The 22,886-nt window shown below is 49.1% G+C and overlaps 1 protein-coding gene and 1 long non-coding RNA gene across 3 annotated transcripts; one reads left to right on the top strand and one right to left on the bottom strand.

Moving 5' to 3' along the window:
* Positions 1 to 28: 28 nt before the first annotated feature.
* On the top strand, positions 29 to 8,166 carry LOC147006750 (uncharacterized). Of its 2 annotated transcripts, none has more exons than XR_015054609.1 (3): positions 29 to 129; positions 7,556 to 7,901; positions 8,030 to 8,166. It is a non-coding gene; the product is annotated as an uncharacterized LOC147006750 (long non-coding RNA). The 2 variants fall into 2 exon arrangements; XR_015054610.1 differs by lacking the exon at positions 29 to 129 and adding an exon at positions 134 to 160.
* On the bottom strand, positions 8,093 to 21,224 carry LOC147006749 (histone-binding protein RBBP4-like). The gene is made up of 12 exons (XM_085867909.1): positions 21,045 to 21,224; positions 17,920 to 18,067; positions 12,606 to 12,751; positions 12,188 to 12,361; positions 11,897 to 12,012; positions 11,343 to 11,503; positions 10,712 to 10,838; positions 10,383 to 10,460; positions 9,403 to 9,479; positions 8,767 to 8,824; positions 8,551 to 8,661; positions 8,093 to 8,446 (listed from the first exon to the last, which is right to left on the bottom strand). Exons 1-12 carry the CDS (start codon positions 21,139 to 21,141, stop codon positions 8,423 to 8,425), a joined length of 1,317 nt encoding a protein of 438 aa, XP_085724035.1. The 5' UTR covers positions 21,142 to 21,224; the 3' UTR covers positions 8,093 to 8,422.
* Between the last annotated feature and the right edge of the window lie 1,662 nt (positions 21,225 to 22,886).

Below are 22,886 nucleotides of genomic sequence, written 5' to 3'. Positions count from 1 at the left end.
ATCCGGTATGTTTGGATTTGGAGCGACCTTTATCCGGTATGTTCGGATTCGGAGCGAACTTTGTCCAGTATGTTCGGATTCGGAGCGACCTTTGTCCGGTACGTTTGGATTCGGATCGACCTTTATCCGGTATGTTTGGATTCGGATCGACCTTTATCCGGTATGTTTGGATTTGGAGCGACCTTTATGGAATCTCTTTTACTATCCAACAATAAATGAATTCAAGTGAACGGGAAAACTCAAGATGTACATTCAAGGTCATCGAGCGCCAGATCGACTGTGGAAAGGACGAACCAAGGGCGTCGATCCAAGCCAAAATGTGGGGGGGGGGGGGACAGGCAACTGGACCCTTCTCCCAAGGTGTGCCCAGGCAATAGATCACCATGACAAGTGCTCCCCACGAATCGATGTGGCAACATAAATAATGGACTGCAACGTTTTTTTCAGTTCCAGATACGGTATATTAATACCTGTACACATACAGGTACACATACAGGTACATATTGTGCTGTATGTCGATTGGATGTTTGGAGTCACGTGATTGGGTTTTTGATATTGTGTTCCGCCCGTTGGGCGACGTGCCTGTGCTTCCGTTTCCCGCAATAAAGAGGGTTCTCACCTGCTTGCGCTCATGGCCTAATGTTCTTCTTCTCGTGTTGTCCGTGAACACTACAGTTTGGCGACGAAGGTGGGATGGCTGACAATCGAGTCGGTGTTCACGGTAAAGTTCCGGTATTCAGTGGCGACGACTTTGAACTGTTTGCGGAACAATTGGAGTTTTATTTAATCGCGAATGGCGTGGGCGAGGAAATCACGAAGAAGGCCATTCTTCTTTCTTCGCTGTTGTCGGACAACTACCGATGTTATGTAACTTGGTCGCGCCCCGCAGTCACAACACTTCCGATCGGGTGGCGAGGTAAACACGCAGGCATGTTGGGGGTCTGGAGGTCGACACCTCCGTCGTGGTTGTCCCTATAAGGACAGCGTGTGTTTGAATTGTAAAAGGTGGGCCATCTGAAACGCGTCTGTCGAGCGGCATCAACCACCGTACAAGTCACGGACGATAATGATGACGACCCGGGTCAAGATTTTCAACCAATGATGAGTCTTTATTCAGTTGGTCCTTCAAAAGCTCGACCAATGACAGTGGAAGTGGAGGTTAACAAGACGCCCATCACATTCCAAGTTGATACTGGAGCGGCGGTCTCCATCATAGGCGAGCAGACCTCTCGTAAGCTGAACGGTCTGAAGCTCATAAGTTCAGACCTCACACTATACACCCACACCAGCGAGAAAATAAAGCCGATTGGAATGGCAGACGTATCCGTGACCTATCAGGGCCACCAAGATGCCGCTCTCAAGTTGTATGTGGTTTGAGGAAATGGGCCATCTCTTGTCGGTCGTGACTGGCTGACTCGCATCAAGCATCCGCTCATTTTATCATGTGATAGCTCCGCATACGGCATTGGAGCAGTGCGATCACACAAAATGGACGATGGTTCTGAACGCCCTGTTTGTTTTGCATCTCGCACCCTGTCGGCAGCAGAGCAGAAATATGCCCTCAATCGAACGGGAGGCTCTCAGCCTCGTCTGGGGAGTGCGAAAGTTTCACCAGCACCTGCTTGGCCACAATTTCACCTTGCAGACTGATCACAAACCACTCCAATTCATCATGGAACCGAAACGAGGTATCCCAGTGGCGGCGGCGGCACGAATACAACGATGATATTTGTTCATTGCTGCCTACAGCAATGATAACTAGTTCCGTGGCACCGAGAAACATGCCAACTGCGACGGTCTCTCTCGCTTGCCTTGCAAGGGGGAGCCATCTTCGGCTGAATCATCCAATCATGCTGATGTGTTTACACTGTGCCATATCCAGTGTGGGCCGGTCACGTCTAAGCATGTGGCTGTTGAATCAGCCCTCGATCCTGTTCTCGCATGTGTCATACAGGCGATCTCCACTGGAAATTGGAATGACCTGCCTTCAACACCTGAGTATCAACAGTTTGCATCTAAATCATCAGAGCTGTCTTTAGCTCAAAGTTGTATTATGTGGGGTATGAGAACGGTGATTCCTCCGAAGTTCAGACAACATTGTCTTGATGAGCTGCATGCCAGTCACCTCGGCATCGTTAAAACCAAAAGTCTAGCCTGTCGTCTCTTGTGGTGGCCTGCTCTGGACAAGGACATTGAGCAGATGATTAAGCATTGCCCTACATGCCAGTCAGATGCTGACAATCCACGGCGGGTGTCGTGCTTATGGCCTGTTCCAGACAAGCCATGGCAAAGAATTCATGTAGATTTTGTTGGTCCATTTAGGGACAAGATGTTCTTGGTTGTAGTTGATGCATTCTCCAAGTGGCGAGAGGTTGTTGTCATGCCATCCACAACGGCAGAAAACCCGGTTGAAAAGCTACGGTCAATCTTTGCAAACAAAGTAATACCTGAAGTTTTGGTTTCTGATAATGGTCCGCAATTTGTTTCTGGTGTTTTCAATGACTTCATGGTTCAGAATGGTGTCAAGCATCTCAAGTCAGCACCATACCATCCGGCAACGAATGGCCAGGATGAGTCCTTTGTTAAGTCGTTAAAACATGTTTTGCGGACAGGAAAGGGGTCATCTATGCAAGCAATGGTTGATGTGTTTTTGTTACATTATAGAAATGCTGTTCACCCATAAACTAGTGATACACCTGCTTTGCGTTTGTATGGGCATGCATTGATATCTAGACTGGATTTGTTGAGACCAAGGAGGTCTGTGTCCGGGTCGGTGCCATGTCCAACGCTTGTTCGTACCTTTGAAGTATGGCAGCGTGTAATGGTCCGTGATTATTTCCACAATTGTAAGTGGGTACCGGCAGTGGTCTCCGTGGTACTCGGACCAGCCAACGACATGGTTAAAACTAATAATGGGAAAGTTTGGAAACGGCACGTTAACCAAATTCATGATCGCATTTCAGCATCACCATCCGTACCGGGTACCATTGATTCGGAACATGTTGGACCACCACCTCAGGTTTCTGTTGAATCGTCAGTGCGAGACATGCCGGCACCAACTGGACGAGTTGGTTCAAGGTGTTTATCTGAGTCAGTTCTGAACAGAGAAAATGCACAAGCTTTTCTACCTGGTGATTGTGATGCCAAAAATGTGACGAGTCCCACTGGTATGTCACCCCTACCGAATCAGGAAGAATCTGTTTCTCTGTCTCCGAGCTGCCCCGTTCGACCTGTACGGCTCAGAAAGCGTCCTCAGTATTTGGAGGATTTTGTCTGTTAATTTCAGCCATTTGGAGGGGGGGAAATGTGCTGGATGTCGATTGGATGTTTGGAGTCACGTGATTGGGTTTTTCATATTAAGTTCCGCCCGCTGAACGGCGTGCCTGTGCTTCCTTTTCCCGCAATAAAGAGGGTTCACACCTGCTTGTGCTCATGGCCTAATGTTCTTCTCGTGTTGTCCGTGAACACGACAGTCATTTGGTGGGAGTGTGGTTGCGCTGCTGAGCCGATACAAACTCGCTGTATGTTAGAAGGAATTTGTAATTGGTTCAGGGGATTGGGGCCATAAACTCACTTCAACTTCGCGCCACCCCGTGAGATCTTTAATGTCAACCGATCACCGGCGTTGGCAAACAGGTGAATACAAGGGTGACAGTTTAACTGTGGGTCTGGATTCGAACCCAGGGACAACAGCTCAACGATGAGTGGGCATATACCTCTCGGTTCAGGCTATCCTTCCAACCCACTAATTTATTGTGAAGGAATGGAGTTCACTGGTCTGTTTAGCCCACGAGAGGTTGTCGTTTAGCCCCAATAGTTCTGCTCGAACAGGCCCGCGGCACCGAGATGGCCCCCATTGATCTCCTGGGAGCGACCCAGAGATTCCTTCGAGAATCCGGTCTGTAACCATTTTTGGTGTTATATGCCAATCGAACGGATCGTTCCTCGACGCGACACGAATTAATCCATAGCGGAAACTTCATAAGAATTAACCAGATTTATTGGGGAATATCGGGGATCACAACACAAGCAAAATTCAAGACAATGGTTTTATTAACAATCCTCAACCCGTTCTTAACTAGGGAACCACGGTCTACAGGTTTTGAGGGGGTCGCCACCGAAATATGCCTTATACAACACGTGCAGACAAAGACAAACAGCGTGCATGCAAGACAAGACAGAGTGAGGTTTCATGGACGAGAGGACATTGTCAAAAGCACGAATGTCGCTCGCAACAGGCGGATGTCCACGGATTCGAGGTCCCGCTCGAATGCTCCACGTGGCGAAATGGAGGCGTCGTATTCTTGCTCCCTTCGCACCGCACGCGGTCTCCGCGCGCTCTGACCCGGCGAATGGTCGACGATAGGCCTCAGCTGATCTCTCTCCAGGGTTCAGCATACAAATCCAGGCCTGGCCCGTTCACCAGACAAGGCCCAAATCGAGGTGCCGAGCTCCTCAGGCGGATCGACAACGTGTCCAGCCGTGAGGTGAGGAAGGACCGTCAGAGGCTGCGCGTCTCCTCTCCTGCCTTCCCGCCTCGAAGCCCCACTTCCGCTTCGTCCTCTCAGTTCCTCTCTCTGTCGAATCACCTTTTCTTTCTCGGCCGATGGCAGACTCGACCCTCAGGTTCAGCTTTCTCTCCCGGCAGATCCAACACTGTGCCTCCTTCGTCCGCTCGTTCCGCCAGCCCGCCTCTATCGCCGAAACCGACAAGCTCCTCCCCCTTCGCGTCACTTCCTCCCTCTCGCCACACCCTCTCTCCAGGCTCCACCCCCTCAGCCGACTGGGAGGGGCCTATCCCGGGATGGGGTGGGAATCAGAGGGATCCCTTGTTTCACCACCACCGTACGAACATAAAAACAGTCTTTTACACCTCCCGACACACATATAACGTCCCTTTTACCACAAAACCTAGCTAAACAGGCATTTAATGGGGGATCTGAGCTAATCCTATATTTAGTAGTCCAATCAGGGCCATTTCCGTAACAGTATCATCATTAAACGGAATCGCTTGAAACGTGCGATTCCGAACGTTGGTCGGAGCTTTCAGATTCAATACAAGACCCCAAAGGTACCACAAGGCCAACGTACTCACAAAGAAACATCCATACTTCAACGACCTTCAACGTCCACAGAATCAGAGAATAACGTTTGGTCACCAAACACTGAATTGTTGTTCTTTTGTTGAAGAAATATCTCGAAAGGAAGATTTTAATGTGATTTGGTGCCTCTTATGCTGGATTGGCTCCCCCCCCCCAAAAAAAAAATCGCCCGACTCTCCCCGCCCCTCCCATGACGTCATGTCAACTTCGGCTTTCTTCACGTGCGACCTGACAGCACCTTCAGCATCATGATTTTGACTATCGTCGTAATCAGGGCATTTTTAATCAGAAAATTATTCTTCAAATTCACTTTCTCACGAGTCTCAAGCGAGTTGTGCACACAATATCCATTTCGTGCTGACAATCTTTCCATCGATGACGTCATTGAAGTTGACCTGCCATTTTTAGGGGCAGTACCTGACGGGTTTGATTTTTCAACTGTGACCCCTCAAAAAACTATTACAATTACAAACCACGTTCAGGTCTTTATTTCTCAAGAATCAATGTAATCACATCAAAAAATAATTATTTATTTTTCTGATTCTGTGGACCTTTGAATGAGACAGACATCCCCTGAAAAGGTCAACAACTTCATTTACAGCTGGTGTTCTTCTTTCATATGTATCAATAGGCTGTGGGGTGGCGTCATTGGCTGAGGGCGCGGCAGTACCGCTGATGCAGTGCCCCCTGGAGGTTTGGGTAGGATTTTTAAATTTCCTCCCAAAGCATGGGTTTGGTATCTGCAGTGAAAGAACACAAGGTGTTATAATTGATTTCCCTCGTGACATAACTCCATTGAACAGAAGTAGAATTCAGAAATCATGGAGGTAATCTAGAATAGAAGTAAGTGATCAGAAATGTCAGTGGTGAGGATACCTATGTAAATATCATCATCATTGTTGGTTTATATATATTGTTGATAAGGGTGGTACTTAGAGGGATAATGTGAGTTAACTGGTCAATCAGGGGTTGAAATCCATACGAATAAAAAGTGTTAACGAAATCGTCAATGTGTTGATGATTAGAATCATTGAGTAAGTTGAAATTTAAAATCTCCCATTAAATAAGTTTCTTTTCTAAAAAATCAAGACATTGTTGAAAATGTTCAGGATGAGAACCAGGAGCTCCATAAACATTACTTACAATCAAATTACAGGAAAACAGCGTTAGCACTTACCTTGTGTAGGTCTTCCTGGGTTGCTTTATGCAGCTTCTTTGGCTGCAGGAATGTGGGAGGGGTCAATTGTTTATATATATATATATATATATATATATATATATATATATATATATATATATATATATATATATATATATATATATATACACACATATATGTTTAATGGTACGTTATGTTCTAGTGTAACTTTCTAAATGTTGGTGCTGGTGGCCAGAGAATGAAATGGTTGTATAATTTGCTTCATTGCAACTCATATTGGAAGCCTCACAATGTCATGTCGAAATTACCATTAAATCTATGACGTGCTCTGATATGTCATGAAATAATTGATTCAAAACAGCTGCGGGGTTTTCTACAAAAAACATTCACAAGTCTGCTTTTACAATGCTTGATTGAATGATTTAGCTGGGTAATATGTTTCAGGCTAAAATATTCAATCGTTATTTTATCAATTACTGATATATTTTCAACGTTAGATCGTAAACAGTCGGTTATGTTACCACGGTAACGCGAGAGAAAAATGTCGTTTTGTATCCTCTTTTATTTACATGATCTAGTGCTCGTAGTGGAGCTGCGACACAAACATGGACATATACGAACATATGAGACTTCGACTGGACAAACAGCCACTGAGCTTGGGGAAGTTCCGTCACTTCCCGAAGTTCTCTGTGTATTAGACGTCAACAACGGTGCCACCTTTCTCACCGCACTCAGTGGGGGCATTTCCTCCTGCCCTTGCATGCCAACCTGTGGGGATTGTCTGTGTTCTATTCTTGTAAATGCTGAATGGCAAGCAAGGAAGCAGCACGTACGTACCCTTTTCAAAGTCTTTGGAATGACTCGGCTGCGGTTTGGACCACTTACCTTCCAGACGTCCTGACCATTACGTGGAGATTAAATGTATATTATCCATTCATTATTAAAAACGTTTTCATCAAATAAAAAATTGGATATAAACATTGAATTCCTTAACCTTTAAAAAAAATGTTACAATCAAGCAACTTAAAATCTCATCAGAGCATATTATAATCTGATTAAACTCTTGTTTTATACGGTAATTATCAGATGTCATGCAAGACCATTCCAGTTATCCACCTTATTTATTATTATTTTTTTTAATCTCAGCCCATATGATGCTTTGTTGAAGAAAGTGCTTTTGTCCACCGTGTAATGATCCCATCACAAAGCTACTTCACTAAATAAACCAGATGGCATTTTGTGAAATCATCGTCACATGACAAAGATCAAGACTGCATGTTTGTTCTCTTGGCAGAAAACATGAAGGTGAAAAAGCTGACCTCCAGCAGAAGATATCACGGCTAGATAAACTGTGCCACACACTCCACAACGAACGCAACGAGATGAACAAGCAGCTTCAGCGGGATTTGATAACGACACAGCAACCGGCAGGAGAGGTCGCAACGGCCGCGCTCGACATCACACAGTCAACCGAGCCAAACGTCACAGCGCACACAGACGGTCTTCCTGGAGAAGAGCCGCAGCAGTGCTGTCAATGAGTGATGTTAATGCTTTGGTCGGAGTTTGCGTTGCCTTGGTTACTGAGGTAGTAAGAATTTAGAGAAGTTACTTCAAGCCATATCAAACCCCAGACTTGAATGGTTAGTTCACTTTCGCTCTCCTGATCCCCCTCTCCTCCCACCCACCCTTTTGGGGTATGTTTTTTTTTTTTTTTTGAAGTTGCTACAGCATCATTCGTTTTAACCATCTCTGACGTATCGTCCTTCAGGTAAAGAGAGTGTCGAGATCAACAGCAAGAGAGAGAGAGAGAGAGAGCACAAATTACACACCATCAGGACAATTGTATAAGTTTACTTCACTTGGCTGGAAGCACCAACAACCATGAGCTGCTTTGATCTGCAGAGCATCAAGACCAACATTTACAGCATAAAGTGAACAAACAAAACAGCAAACGGAGATCCCTGGCTGCTGCGAGGAGGTTTACAAAAGTTGAATTCCAAAATGCTACCAAGCAAACACAGTTGTTGTGGAAAAAGGAATATTTATAAAGTTGTAAATCAAGGTAAATATTTTTAACTTTATTTATAAAGTTGAATAAAAAGAAATCCACTCTTCCGACTCAGGCGTTTGCTTCGACTTCAGCCGCGCCGGCTTCTGCGTCTTAGACGCTGTAGATGTTTTCAGCCTGTACATGCAAGCAAGGGAGGATAGATTTTCAAAAGCTCACAACACAATGATTTAGACAGACTTGTGCGGGGAAGGGGGGGGAAGGCAGCACTGCTTCCTTACCATCAGCCACACTTGCAGGATGTTACCTTCGGAAACCGAGCAGATCACCCAGGGTTTGTTGGGGTTCCAGGAAAAGTCCGAAATCTTTTCTGTGTGACCTCTGTGCACAAACTGCCAACAGGTACAGCGACTCAATTTACCCTGCATCCTTGTTTCCCCTCTCAGGCGACCTTTCAACCGCCGTCAACAATTTTAGCCAAATCCTGCAACACTCACCAAGAGCTCAGGTGGTCCATCTTCATTGTCCTCGTCCGACTGCTGCTGCCCTATTTTTCTGCAAACGGGCAAGGTTAATAAACCAGGGCAGCAGGACACCGGCAGAGCGTGAAAAAACAAAACACAGAAAGATACAACGCAATGTCATGTCGAACTCGCACATTCCGATTCCCTCGCACACCTGAGGACTCTCACCTTGAGTTTAGGTTCACTTTCTCGTGTAGAAAATTCAAGCCTGCAGCTCTTTCTACGACTGTCACAAAGGACATTTAAATGATTCCGATGTCCACCGCAGCACAAGCCCACAGACTTTGCTGATTGGCTGCTTTGCTGTCTTTAAAATTTATTTGTTTTCAAACAATGAAGAAGCCATCAGCAGAAGATTTATTAAATGATGGGACTTCAATCCCCACCTGGAGTATTATATTCACAATCGTGTACTCTTCCCTCACTCCTGTCTTTCACATTTAAACCCCATCCACCCATTCTTCTCTCTTTCAGCTTTTGTACCCCTCTCACGACAATGGAAGGGGTACAAGCAAATCATAAGCAAACAGGGCAGCTGCCATTAACCAGTCAAAACAAAAGGCCTCTCCTCTCATGGTTCAATATTTGGCCTCGAAGAAGCAAACATACCTTAGATCCCACACGTTGAGCCTGCAGTCATTACCGCTCGATGCGAGAATGTTTTTGGCGTGTGGAGACCAGTGAACCTGTTATCACAGAAAGCAACACACACCGAATAATTCAGGTTGCAAACGAAAATGATCAAATTTGCATTGAACAATTGCAATTTCAACAAACAACCCAGAGCAGTGACAACATCACCGGCCTGTTCCTTCTGGAGAAGCAAACGACGTGGCCGAGCCCAACAATGAGAATGGGCCATCCCTTTGGGCGAGGCCAAAAATTGCAATTGAGCCTTCCCCCCTTTGTGTGAGGCCAATAATCTCTCTGCCATGTTTTTGCACTGACGGAATGGGCACCTGAATCAAAGAAAATTGATGTTCAATTCCAATGGAGAATTGGAACAGCAACAGGACAATTGGTCTCTGGGGGCCATTTTTTATGGATGACGACTTCATTTCGAATCATACAAAACTCACTTTGGAGCAATGAGATGTGCAATCACTCACAAAGTGGAAAAAAAAAATCACTTCACAGGTTTTCAATTAACGTGTATAACACACCTATGGTCACATGATGGCTGGCACTCGGAACAAATTCCAAATTCCTACTCTTAACTACAGAGGACATTGCATCAACCAAAGCCCCCACAGCCTTGTTTTGCATGAAGAAGACATGTGGTCACAGCTTACTTGTCAATTTAATGTTGAATGAACGTTGAAAGATCACCAATCACAAATTTAAGTCCTTACAGTGAGCGGAGTCAGGAGGCCTGCATCAGCTTGGGTCCGGCGATATGATGGCTGCGAAAATTTCCAAAACGGGAAAAAACTTTTTGACCCCCCTAACATTCGATCTCCACTCTTCGGTGAACCAACATACCGGTAGTGCTCGAATCTTAACTGCACTTGCTCCACATTCACGATCCATACAATCTGCGTGCAGCGGTGTTCTGTACGCGGGTGTTGTGCCGCTGCGAAACGGATTACCTGGAACACTTCATCCCGGTGAGACTCGAAGGAATGCAGCTTCAGGCTCAGGTTTCTCAGATCCCAGAGAGCGACCGTCTGCATACAGCACAGAAATGGTTGGCATGGGAAAAGGATGGTCGAAAACTAATTAATTGTGGCACGGGTGGACTATCCACAAGATATTCAGATTCGCAGTGACAGCATTTATTGGCGATCAAGGTGGTTTTCCTCAGCGTGGTGTCTGTTCCGCGTAAAATTGCGAAGCACCATGTTGGTGTGCGTTATCCCCGGTAAATCAACCAACATCGCTGTTTCCACGGAGTAGTCGTAGCCAGGTTAAAACCCACCTGGTCAGAAGAGCCTGTGACCAAGGCGAACTCGCTGTAGGGACTGAAGGAAAGGCAGTTGACTTCGGCCGCGTGAGCAACCAAAGATTGGCTCGGCTTCGAGATGTTGTTGGATCGAGTGTCCCAGCTGCAGAACGTAAAGAAGGCAATGCGTTGGAAGGGACAAAGCGACGAGGGAGCTATCCAGGTGGTCGATTACGCAGTAGCCCGGACAACTACCTCTGTAAAGGTTAACCTCAACCTGCGAGATCAATGCACAAGCAACACGGGTTGGAGCAACAGGGAGGTATCCGTGGCAGCTCAAGTGTTGGTTCCACACATCCAAGCATCAAGCACACCACGCTGCATCAAACAGCAGAAGCACATCGTCAAACCCCTTCACAAAGATTCCACACGTACTTCACATGTCATCACCATTTCTCACCCTCAGCGTGCTATCTTTGTTACCAATGTCACACAAAACATTCAACAAATTCGCTCAAGGGTCCACAACTTATCTCTGGGTACACAGAGGCAAGGTTACGTTGCGATCAATACCCTCGAAACCCAGCAACAGCTTCCTGACCTCCAGCAAAACCGAATCTCAATGAAAACTGAAATGGCAAAGCAAAAGCAAAATCCAGATGCTTACATCATCAGCTTATGATCATCGGCAACAGAACCAAACAAAGATTTGTGTTCCGGATGCCAACTGACGTCCTCGACAATCGCCGTGTGTCCCGTGAAGACGGTTTTCGCGTCCAAGACCTTGTCTTGTCGCGGCGCCATCCAGACGTCCCACAGGCATATGGTCTGCAAGCAGCATCGGACGATGGTCACGGGGAAGAAAGATGCTGCGACGACACGAACAAACAATTGGTGGGCCTTGTCGGCATTGTAGTCCGACTGCGTGCCTCATGAACACGTGCGTGCGCGCCTCGTAACTGGAAGCTCAACGCCCAGCACGTTTCTCAACCAGGGGCAGCTGCGCCCAATTATTTCTACAAAGCAACCGCGAGTGTCGAAACTACAAAGGATTCCTCTCAACTCCAGAAGAGGAGAAGGTGCTTGAGCTCGGAAAACTATTCCCTGGAGTCCGGTCGAGTGTGCTCTGAGGTTGAAAAGGGAGGCTTAAGTGATCCAACCGGACAAAAAATAAACAATAATAATCCTTCTCAGTCACCAAAACAATGAAAAGCAACACACGTGATCATGCGATGCACTCAACAGGTGTCCACTCTGGTTGGGGTTCCAGGACAACCCGTAGCCTTCCTTCTGGTGTCCACGCAACCGTCGGTCGGGATTGCATTCTCCACTCGGGTCTGCGAGAACACCGCTCGGCTCAGCATGCGTATCACTCTCACTCATCAAATTCCAGGTGCTTTCCCAGCTGCTACAGGTGCTTAACCCTCCCGCATTCCACTTCCATCTCAACTGGTTGTTTGAGGAAGCGAAGCGAGCGGCGCTCACGAATCCAAGGGGTTAAGGCCGTCTTACCGGGTGTTGATGGGTGCTTCGTGTCGTCGAACACGAGGACCTCGCCTGTCGGCGCTTTGGTCGCTATGATGTTCGGGTATTGCGGCATGTACCGCGCTCGGTTGACTTCTCCCTCGTGATTTATCTTGGTCTGCACTTCAATTTTGTCTCCGACGGAGCCAAAGCCTCCAAACTCTGTCCGATGGAGAGAACATCACGCAAGCCGTCGCCTGACAATTGTAATTTGATAAACACCCACCGTTTCAGTTTACACACACACACACACACACACACACACACACACACACACACACACACACACACACACACACACACACACACACACACACACACACACACACACACACGCACGCACACACACACACATTATAAACACATTGTGGTAACCAATGAACGAGCCTTGAGTGCGGCGACTCACCGCCCGTGTCCCTGTCGTGGTACGAAGCATCGTACTGCACGTCGTAGTTCGGGATCCGCACGCCGGCCACGACAAGATGGTTCGGTTCGTCGGACGTATGAGTTCCAAGGACGAGTCGATGCACGGTGAAATTTTTACCTTTGGGCCTGAAAACAGCAAACGGTGGCTCAAAAATCGCTCATCGGGGCAACGGATCACAACCAAGCAGGTGTATTTTAATCGGTCTACCTGGGGTTCCCCCAATGCCGGGTCCACGGGGCCGGTTTTGGCACTTTCGTTCGGCAAAATTGTTCAATCGCACGGACATCCTCAGTGGTCTTGGTGAGGAAGTGGAGCGAAAACATCCCACGGTGCTTCGGTCCGCCGTGCACGTGCTTGACAAGACACGTGACATCCTGAAGGCGCTCAATTAATTATTTTCTCCTCCGCGATCGAACCGACTCGTCGATTGTCGTTCCAATCCCTCCAAGATTCCTCGTCGCACGAACATCCGACCACCCAGAGGTGTTCACGGTGCCGTGACGCCTCGCCAGCAATCTTACCACCACGAATTGCCCTGTTGCTCTGCCAGCAATGAGCTTTCAGCCTTTTGAGTCAACAATTAATCAGATTTATTTATTTACAGCCGACAACAGGAGGACATCCAGTGTGAGGGGAGGGCAAGGTAAGGCAGTGAGGGGAGGGCAAGGTAAGGCAGTGTGAGGGGAGGGCAAGATAAGGCAGTGTGAGGGGAGGGCGAGATAAGGCAGTGTGAGGGGAGGGCAAGGTAAGGCAGTGAGGGGAGGGCAAGGTAAGGCAGTGAGGGGAGGGCAATTTAAGTCTGTGAGGCGAGGGCAAGGTAATCCAGTGTGAGGTGAGGGCAAGATAAGCCAGTGTGAGGGGAGAGCAACATAAGGCAGTGTGAGGGGAGGGCAAGGTAAGGTCGTGTGAGGGGAGGGCAAGATAAGGCAGTGTGAGGGGAGGGCAAGGTAAGGCAGTGTGAGGGGAGGGCAAGATAAGACAGCGTGAGGGGAGGGCAAGGTAAGGCAGTGTGAGGGGAGGGCAACATAATCCAGTGTGAGGGAGGGCAAGATAAGCCAGTGTGAGGGGAGGGCAAGGTAAGGCAGTGTGAGGGGAGGGCAACATAATCCAGTGTGAGGGGAGGGCAAGATAAGGCAGTGTGAGGGGAGGGCAAGGTAAGGCAGGGTGAGGGGAGGGCAAGATAAGGCAGTGTGAGGGGAGGGCAAGGTAAGGCAGGGTGAGGAGAGGGCAAGATAAGGCAGTGTGAGGGGAGGGCAAGGTAAGGCAGTGTGAGGGGAGGGCAAGGTAAGGCAGTGTGAGGAGAGGGCAAGATAAGGCAGTGTGAGGGGAGGGCAACATAATCCAGTGTGAGGGGAGAGCAAGATAAAGCAGTGTGAGGGGAGGGCAAGGAAAGGCAGTGTGAGGGGAGGGCAAGGTAAGGCAGTGTGAGGGGAGGGCAAGGTAAGGCAGTGTGAGGGGAGAGCAAGATAAGGCAGTGTGAGGGGAGGGCAAGGTAAGGCAGTGTGAGGGGAGGGCAAGGTAAGGTCGTGTGAGGGGAGGGCAAGATAAGGCAGTGTGAGGGGAGGGCAAGGTAAGGCAGGGTGAGGAGAGGGCAAGATAAGGCAGTGTGAGGGGAGGGCACGGTAAGGCAGTGTGAGGGGAGAGCAAGATAAGGCAGTGTGAGGGGAGGGCAAGATAAGGCAGTGTGAGGGGAGGGCAAGATAAGGCAGTGTGAGGGGAGGGCAAGGTAAGGCAGTGTGAGGGGAGGGCAACATAATCCAGTGTGAGGGAGGGCAAGATAAGCCAGTGTGAGGGGAGGGCAAGGTAAGGCAGTGTGAGGGGAGGGCAACATAATCCAGTGTGAGGGGAGGGCAACATAAGGCAGCGTGAGGGGTGGGCAAGGTAAGGCAGGGTCAGGAGAGGGCAAGATAAGGCAGTGTGAGGGGAGGGCAAGGTAAGGCAGGGTGAGGAGAGGGCAAGATAAGGCAGTGTGAGGGGAGGGCAAGGTAAGGCAGTGTGAGGGGAGAGCAAGATAAGGCAGTGTGAGGAGAGGGCAAGATAAGGCAGTGTGAGGGGAGGGCAACATAACCCAGTGTGAGGGGAGAGCAAGATAAGGCAGTGTGAGGGGAGGGCAAGGTAAGGCAGTGTGAGGGGAGGGCAAGGTAAGGCAGTGTGAGGGGAGGGCAAGGTAAGGCAGTGTGAGGAGAGGGCAAGATAAGGCAGTGTGAGGGGAGAGCAAGATAAGGCAGTGTGAGGGGAGGGCAAGGTAAGGTCGTGTGAGGGGAGGGCAAGATAAGGCAGTGTGAGGGGAGGGCAAGGTAAGGCAGTGTGAGGAGAGGGCAAGGTAAGGCAGTGTGAGGGGAGGGCAAGGTAAGGCAGTGTGAGGGGAGGGCAAGATAAGGCAGTGTGAGGGGAGGGCAAGATAAGGCAGTGTGAGGGGAGGGCAAGATAAGGCAGTGTGAGGGGAGGGCAAGTTAAGGCAGTGTGAGGGGAGGGCAACATAATCCAGTGTGAGGGAGGGCAAGATAAGCCAGTGTGAGGGGAGGGCAAGGTAAGGCAGTGTGAGGAGAGGGCAAGATAAGGCAGTGTGAGGGGAGGCCAAGGTAAGGCAGTGTGAGGGGAGGGCAAGGTAAGGCAGTGTGAGGAGAGGGCAAGATAAGGCAGTGTGAGGGGAGGGCAACATAATCCAGTGTGAGGGGAGAGCAAGATAAGGCAGGGTGAGGGGAGGGCAAGGTAAGGCAGTGCGAGCGGAGGGCAAGGTAAGGCAGTGTGAGGGGAGCGCAAGCATAAGCCAGTGTGAGGAGAGGGCAAGATAACGCAGTGTGAGGGGAGAGCAAGATAAGGCAGTGTGAGGGGAGGGCAAGGTAAGGTCGTGTGAGGGGAGGGCAAGATAAGGCAGTGTGAGGGGAGGGCAAGGTAAGGCAGTGTGAGGGGAGGGCAAGATAAGGCAGTGTGAGGGGAGGGCAAGGTAAGGCAGTGAGGGGAGGGCAAGATAAGGCAGTGTGTGGGGTGAGCAAGATAAGGCAGTGTGAGGGGAGGGCAAGATAAGGCAGTGTGAGGGGAGGGCAAGGTAAGGCAGTGTGAGGGGAGGGCAACATAATCCAGTGTGAGGGAGGGCAAGATAAGCCAGTGTGAGGGGAGGGCAAGGTAAGGCAGTGTGAGGGGAGGGCAACATAATCCAGTGTGAGGGGAGGGCAAGATAAGGCAGTGTGAGGGGAGGGCAAGGTAAGGCAGGGTGAGGAGAGGGCAAGATAAGGCAGTGTGAGGGGAGGGCAAGGTAAGGCAGTGTGAGGAGAGGGCAAGATAAGGCAGTGTGAGGGGAGGGCAAGGTAAGGCAGTGTGAGGGGAGGGCAAGGTAAGGCAGTGTGAGGAGAGGGCAAGATAAGGCAGTGTGAGGGGAGGGCAACATAATCCAGTGTGAGGGGAGAGCAAGATAAGGCAGTGTGAGGGGAGGGCAAGGTAAGGCAGTGTGAGGGGAGGGCAAGGTAAGGCAGTGTGAGGGGAGGGCAAGGTAAGGCAGTGTGAGGAGAGGGCAAGATAAGGCAGTGTGAGGGGAGAGCAAGATAAGGCAGTGTGAGGGGAGGGCAAGGTAAGGTCGTGTGAGGGGAGGGCAAGATAAGGCAGTGTGAGGGGAGGGCAAGGTAAGGCAGTGTGAGGGGAGGGCAAGGTAAGGCAGTGTGAGGAGAGGGCAAGATAAGGCAGTGTGAGGGGAGGGCAAGGTAAGGCAGTGTGAGGTGAGGGCAAGGTAAGGCAGTGTGAGGGGAGGGCAAGGTAAGGCAGTGTGAGGTGAGGGCAAGATAAGGCAGTGTGGGGGAGGGCAAGGTAAGGCAGTGTGAGGGGAGAGCAAGATAAGGCAGTGTGGGGGAGGGCAAGGTAAGCCAGTGTGGGGGAGGGCAAGGTAAGCCAGTGTGAGGTGAGGGCAAGATAAGGCAGTGTGAGGTGAGGGCAAGATAAGGCAGTGTGGGGGAGGGCAAGGTAAGGCAGTGTGAGGTGAGGGCAAGATAAGGCAGTGTGGGGGAGGGCAAGCCAGAGGATGATGCAGGTGATCACCTTAAAACGAAGAAGAACAAACTTCTTCTTTAACGGCCACAATTATTCCCATGTTCTTGTGGCATTGGCTGGGGGAAGTTGTTGCCAAAGTCTTTCACGAACCGACTGCTCAGGCCTGACGTTCGACAAAGTAGTTTGGGAATTTTTTTTTGTAATTCCTGCAGGGTGCCGGTGATGGCTCGCTCACTCTTCGCGAAGGACACCGTGGGATGTTTAACGTCCACCAACTCGTGCCGGAGAACAGGACGCCCAGGTTAATGTCCATCCGAGGGACGGCACACGCATTGATGAATCACCGTACCTGTGAAACACCGGGATTCCAGTTGATCGCTGGGTGAAGATTCAAACCCTGGCTGGACGTCTTGGAGGCGAGTACACGAACCTTCAGGTCATCCTATCAGCCCCCACTGAAGAACACCAAGCTTAATTAATAATAAAAAAGTCGAAGAAGAAGAAAGCAACACCAAGTCAGTGTCACTGCCCAGGAAGGTTTCGGTGCCTGCCCTGCAGGACGGCTTCACCGGCGGGCGGGCGGTGCCTTGTGGAATGATCTTCCAAACTGAAACCCACTTTAAACAGATTCCACAAGGGCCTGTTTCATCAACTCCACCACTCAAGGTGGACCGAGGTCACGTTCCCACCCCTGTCAGAGAGCAGGATATCTCAAAAAGTTATCATGACGGATTATGACGGCATTTGGTCGATGAGTTGAGGAGGTGACGAGAACAAAGTGATCCGATTTCGGGTCAGGTACGGATTGCAGATCCGGCCGATCAGAGGGAACCAAAACCAAGCTGTTGGGCCTGGGCCTGGGATGCATGCGCTCCACAGGTATGATTACCTGTTTAAACCCGACGTTCTTGAGGCCCGAGCCCAGATCAACTGGAATCTATATACTCCGCTCTTGAGGTCCGAGGACATATCTACTGGAATCTATATACTCCGTTCTTGAGGCCCGAGCCCAGATCTACTGGAATCTATATACTCCGTTCTTGAGGCCTGAGCCCAGATCTACTGGAATCTATATACTCCGTTCTTGAGGTCTGAGCCCATATCTACTGGAATCTATATATTCCGTTCATGAGACCCCAGACCTGATCTACTGGAATCTATATACTCCACAGAGGATTACAAATAACATGACCCCTTCTCCTGCCGCTCTCGTAGAATGACAGAAACATCTTTACACACTTTACCCTCATTGAAATTAAAAAAAGGAGACCAAGGTGAAATAAAAACAATTTTTAAAAAAGCAAAATATCACCTTCTCATGTCCGGAAGCCACTGTACGGTCAGACTGGGCCATTCTAACACCTGGATCGTGACCAGGTCGTACAGGAAGGGCGTGTTCTTCCTCCACACCTCGTGTCCTCGATCCATGACACACTCTTCTGCCGCATCGTCCGGAGCTGCTGAAAGTGAGCGTCAACCGAGAGGGAAACGGCAAAATTAAAACCTTTCTAATGGGCCGGAGCCGTCGCCGGCTTCGAAACCCAACTCGAACCTGGAACCCTCAGGGAGGGATTTTAAATAAACACAAATGAAGTCCGCCATTGGCCGTACACGTTAGGATTGTAAACATTCACATCAAGTGAAGGAATAGCTGAGGTAAAAGATGAATAAAAAGGTCACAGGAATGAAATGTTTCAAGAGAAATCGAAGTCGCCAATGACGTCACGGCGCCGTCGGCCACGACGGTTTCAGGTCCAAGTACGAACCCATGAGGAGAAGTTTCCTCACGAACTCCGGCAATGACGTCACTGATTAAAAAAAAAAATCAAAATCGATAAAAAAAAAATTTGATGTGAGACTTTCGATTTCATTTCTTGGAAAAGATTTACACCTCGCAGCAGCTTTGTAAAAACGGGACTCCGACATTTGATGGAACACCAGGCCGAAATTTTTTTTTTAAATCAAATTCATCCAGCGCAGCATGTGCATGTTCAGCTTATACACCGCCCAGTGTATAATCAGTGAGTACACCATTCAGACCAGCCGCAAAGAACAGACAAAGGACGGGACAAAAAGAGTGAACAGACTACTTGTCTTCAGACAATTTTGATAATACTCCGGAGGAGCATTTCTTCAGCTCACACTTTGGAACAGTCTCCCCCAGTCAGAGCCTGTCGAGAGCATCACGACCATCGACTTCGCAGGTCGAATCCAACATGGGAAAGTCCTGTGACCGGGAGGAAAGGAAGGACGGTCGGAAAACTGAGGAATCCTGAATCGACCTCAACTTGAGGGAAACTGGAATCGGTTTGATCGTTGGTAATCCGGACTAGTGAAGCAGGTCCGCCTGATTTTCTCACCTGGGAGAGGGAGCTGCTGCACATCGTTTTTGACCAAATCTCTTCAATGGTGAAGAATCACTTAAAAAAAATTAAATAATTTTCGGATCCGGATCTTCAGCAAAATCGAATCACTTCGTCCTTGTCACACACCCATCCTGTCCACCAAGCTGTCCACAACTTTTTTAGATATCATGCTATATATCATTTTATATCTACAGTGTATCATATAAATCAAGGAATTATTTAATTGAGGAAAAACAACAACACTTTTCCACACCTGTTCGGCCGTTACTTGTTTACACCTGCGAGTGAGCAAAGGACCACCACCACAGAGGTCACAGCCTGTTTGGTGGACGTGTTGTTCACGTAATTTATAAACAGCTTATCTACCTGTGAATCTCAAGATCAAAACCCATCAACGTTGTTGGTTTGTCCGTCACCAAGCTGTTGTTGTTTTGACCCTGCACGCACGAACAGAATGGCGGGCTTCGTTCGGTAAATGGTATCCTGGAACGGCCTCCGTGTCCCCATTGTTGAATAACGTTGCTCCAGGTAGTTCAACCAACACCTGCACATGTTTAAATCACTCTTTTGTTCATGTACCTGAGTCAGGTGTGGACTCTCTACTTCAGTTTCCATTCCATCCATCGGGACCACACGCTGTGTCGAGAGCGTCATTGCTGCCGAAGCAGTCTCCTGGGCTACTGGGAACAATCCCGGAGAGGTCCCCACTCCGACAGAACAATCCTGGAGAGGTCGCCACTCCAACACAACAATCCTGGAGAGGTCGCCACTCCAACAGAACAATCCTGGAGAGGTCGCCACTCCAACAGAACAATCCTGGAGAGGTCGCCACTCCAACACAACAATCCTGGAGAGGTCGCCACTCCGACAGAACAATCCTGGAGAGGTCGCAACTCCGACAGAACAATCCTGGAGAGGTCGCCACTCCGAAAAAACAATCCTGGAGAGGTCGCCACTCTTACAGAACAATCCTAGAGAGGTCGCCACTCCGAAAAACAATCCTGGAGAGATCGCCACTCTTACAGAACAATCCTAGAGAGGTCGCCACTCCGAAAAAACAATCCTGGACAGGTCGCCACTCCGACAGAACAATCCTGGACAGGTCGCCACTCCGACAGTTCCTCGGGTTCAAAAGGCTGAGCACGTCGCTCCACAACCATCTGGTGGTCCATCATCGGCTTGTCGTCTGTCGGGTACTTGGTCATCGGCTGCAGAAAGCTTTGATCCTCAACCTGCGCAGGGTCAAATATGTCATTGAATCCTTCAGACTTAAGTGACTCATAAACGTGTGTGAGTGAGTTCTGTTCATACACAATCAAGGACAATGTGACCTGTTCCTCCTTTGCCCCGTTTTGAGTGGCAGCTTCACACAGTGTCCTGAAAGCTTCTCCACCCACTTCTCCACCCACTTCACCACCCCTGCCTTGATTTTCGGGATTCGAGGTACTAACTCGGAAAACTCATCCTGGAAGAATCCGAAAATTTGAATTCCCATTCTGGTGACGTCATGTCAATCAAATCCTGGTGATTCATCTCATTTATGACGGAGACCGGCACTCGGTGGAGCGCATACCCCCGCCAGGCTGAACAGGTAACATTTTGTATCCACTCATAGGCCGGATCTGGATTACAGCGGTAGAAATCACAGGGAGAATTTGTTTCCCGCCCGTGAGATCGAATCATACATCACCTGCATACCCACAAACTGCGTTTGCGTTACACCTGTGTTCAAGGTCACCCCAGTTTACGGTGTTTGTTAAGACTTGTCGATCACACGACGTGGGACCAAATTTGGTCCAAGTTGGTCAGCTGAGTGCAGAGCACGGCAGCCCACAGTGTGGCTCACTCACTCAATGCCGAAGGATATTTTTGTTCTGAAATTTATTTCTAAAAACGTATAATTTTCAAAAAACATTTGAACAGGTATTTGAACTGGCAGGTGTGAGAAGCTTGTATGAAAAAGACATTCATTCATCTGTTAAACTTACAAAAACAAATAAATAAATAAAACACTGTTCAGCAGTTGAGAGGTGAAGAAGGAAGGAAGAACAGAAGCAAAAACGGGGCTTACAAGCAAATAGCAAGAGGATGGGTACCATCACGAGAGTGATGACTGAATTCCGCGTACAGTTTCCGGCGGCGTCACACCAGCACACGCTCACAATCATGGAGGAGTTTCCTGTGAGTGCTGGTGTGCCCGAGTCAGAGATCTCAAATGAGAGGCTGTCAGTGCCATCTGGCAGATCCTTCTTCGGACTCAAGATTCTGGACTCACCTGCAAAGAAAAGGAAGGGGGCAAAGGTGAGTGTGTGAGTGTGCAGGGTGATCGAGTGGGTGGCAATCAGGACCGACCCGTGTGACCTTTCCGCAAAAAAAAACTTCGAGTTACTTGTACAAATGGGCCTCTGATGGACAATCATTCGTTTCTACCATCTGCTAACTTGATCAATGGCCTAAAGGTGGAGACGCATTCGCTCGATTGCAGCCAACGTCACTCCAGAACACAGGAAAAGTGAAAAACACAGATCATCTCAACTATGGGTCTAAAATAAACCAAAAACAAAACAAAGACTCCATCATGGCAGCTGACATCAAGCCATTCCTTTTCTCGAACGTCCTCATCTCTGGGTCATGGTTTTGGAATTCAGTGACGGCGACTCTGCTATCAGTAGATGCAGTACTTCTGAGTCTCCCTCTTATTATTCTTCCAAAAAAAGTGCAGACACCTCCAAGGAGTATTATCGCACTGACATCTCTCAATAATGTGTGGAGACCCTGGAACTCTAGTGAGAGGTTCTGGAGAGTGATTCTAGATTTTGGGAGTTTCACGAGAAGGGGGGGTGATGGTGCACTGCTTCTGCAATGCAGTGCAGGAAACTTGGGGGTGAAGTGGAGGGATAGTAGAAGTGTGAGGGGGAGTGGGGTGGACGGGAGGGGAGGACAAAGGACGGAAAGGGCAGAGGATGAAAGAGCAGAAAGAAGGTGGAAGAAAACAGAGAGATCACCGACTTGTCTGCGATGGGAAAGTGACAGGCATATTGACTCAGCTTCATCGCAGGAGATTCCAATGATCTTGCAGGCCTCGGTTTTCCAGGGTGTCAAGCTGAGCAAGGTGTGGGGCAGGGGCACCAACCCAGAGGGTAGAGCTGCACTCCATCAAGATGAGGATGAAGACCTTGTCAGTGGACAGGAGCTCAGGTGTGCAAATGAAGGACTTTGGATGACGGAGGATGCCCAGTCGGTGACTGGCTTTGGGGGGCAACTTTGACATGTGCTTTTCCAGGAAAGATTGTGGATGACAGTCACAGCTCGGAATTTGATTGACGGAACTTCGTCAAGAGGACGGTTTGCCACACGGTCATTTTGGAGAGAGAGCAGTGAGAGTGTGACATTTGTCAGTGTCAGGAAAGACCTATTCCAAGTGTTTGACCAGCTTGTCATTTTGTCAACGTCTGAAGAGAGGGAAGGGGCTGCAGCCTTCTGTTTGGAGGATGAGGGACGTCACGGCAGAGGGTGGACTGATCAGCAAATAGATGAAGAGGATTTTCCAGCAGGTCAGAAAGATCATTGATGAAAATTAGGAATTGGGCCCAGAACACTGCCTTGAGGCAGTTCGTCCTTGACAGGGAGAGGAGATGAAAGGATTCCGTTTGAGAGCCACACATTGGCTACGAGGGTCGAGGAGGTCTGGAAGCTTGGCCTTGGATGTCATGGCCTTGGATGAGGAGGTTGGCCTTGGATGTCATCGGCAGAGAGTTTGGAGAGCAAGCTGGGAAAACAGTGTGCATTGAAACCACAAGATATGGTTGCGAATTCGTGCCCGCCGGCGTGCGATCGGCCACGTAACTCGAATGGCGGCCGCCTCGCCCACGGGAACGGACAATTCAGTCGTGACCCACCGGGAACTACCGCC

This window comes from Eptatretus burgeri, unplaced genomic scaffold (genome assembly GCF_056783735.1).
Source record: "Eptatretus burgeri isolate ZD-2024b unplaced genomic scaffold, Ebu_testis_v1 Ebu_testis_scaffold_3154, whole genome shotgun sequence".
Lineage (NCBI taxonomy): Eukaryota > Metazoa > Chordata > Myxini > Myxiniformes > Myxinidae > Eptatretus > Eptatretus burgeri.
This window is presented reverse-complemented; position numbering and strand designations above follow the sequence as displayed.

Excerpts from the sequence above, each read along its gene's own strand:
- LOC147006749 (XM_085867909.1), bottom strand. The coding sequence starts at position 21,141 with ATGATTGTGAGCGTGTGCTGGTGTGACGCCGCCGGAAACTGTACGCGG. Across the intron at positions 18,068-21,044 it reads CATCCTCTTGCTATTTGCTT|CAGCTCCGGACGATGCGGCA; the intron begins GTAAGCCCCGTT and ends GCTCACTTTCAG. Across the intron at positions 8,447-8,550 it reads TCCTGCAAGTGTGGCTGATG|GCTGAAAACATCTACAGCGT; the intron begins GTAAGGAAGCAG and ends TTGCATGTACAG.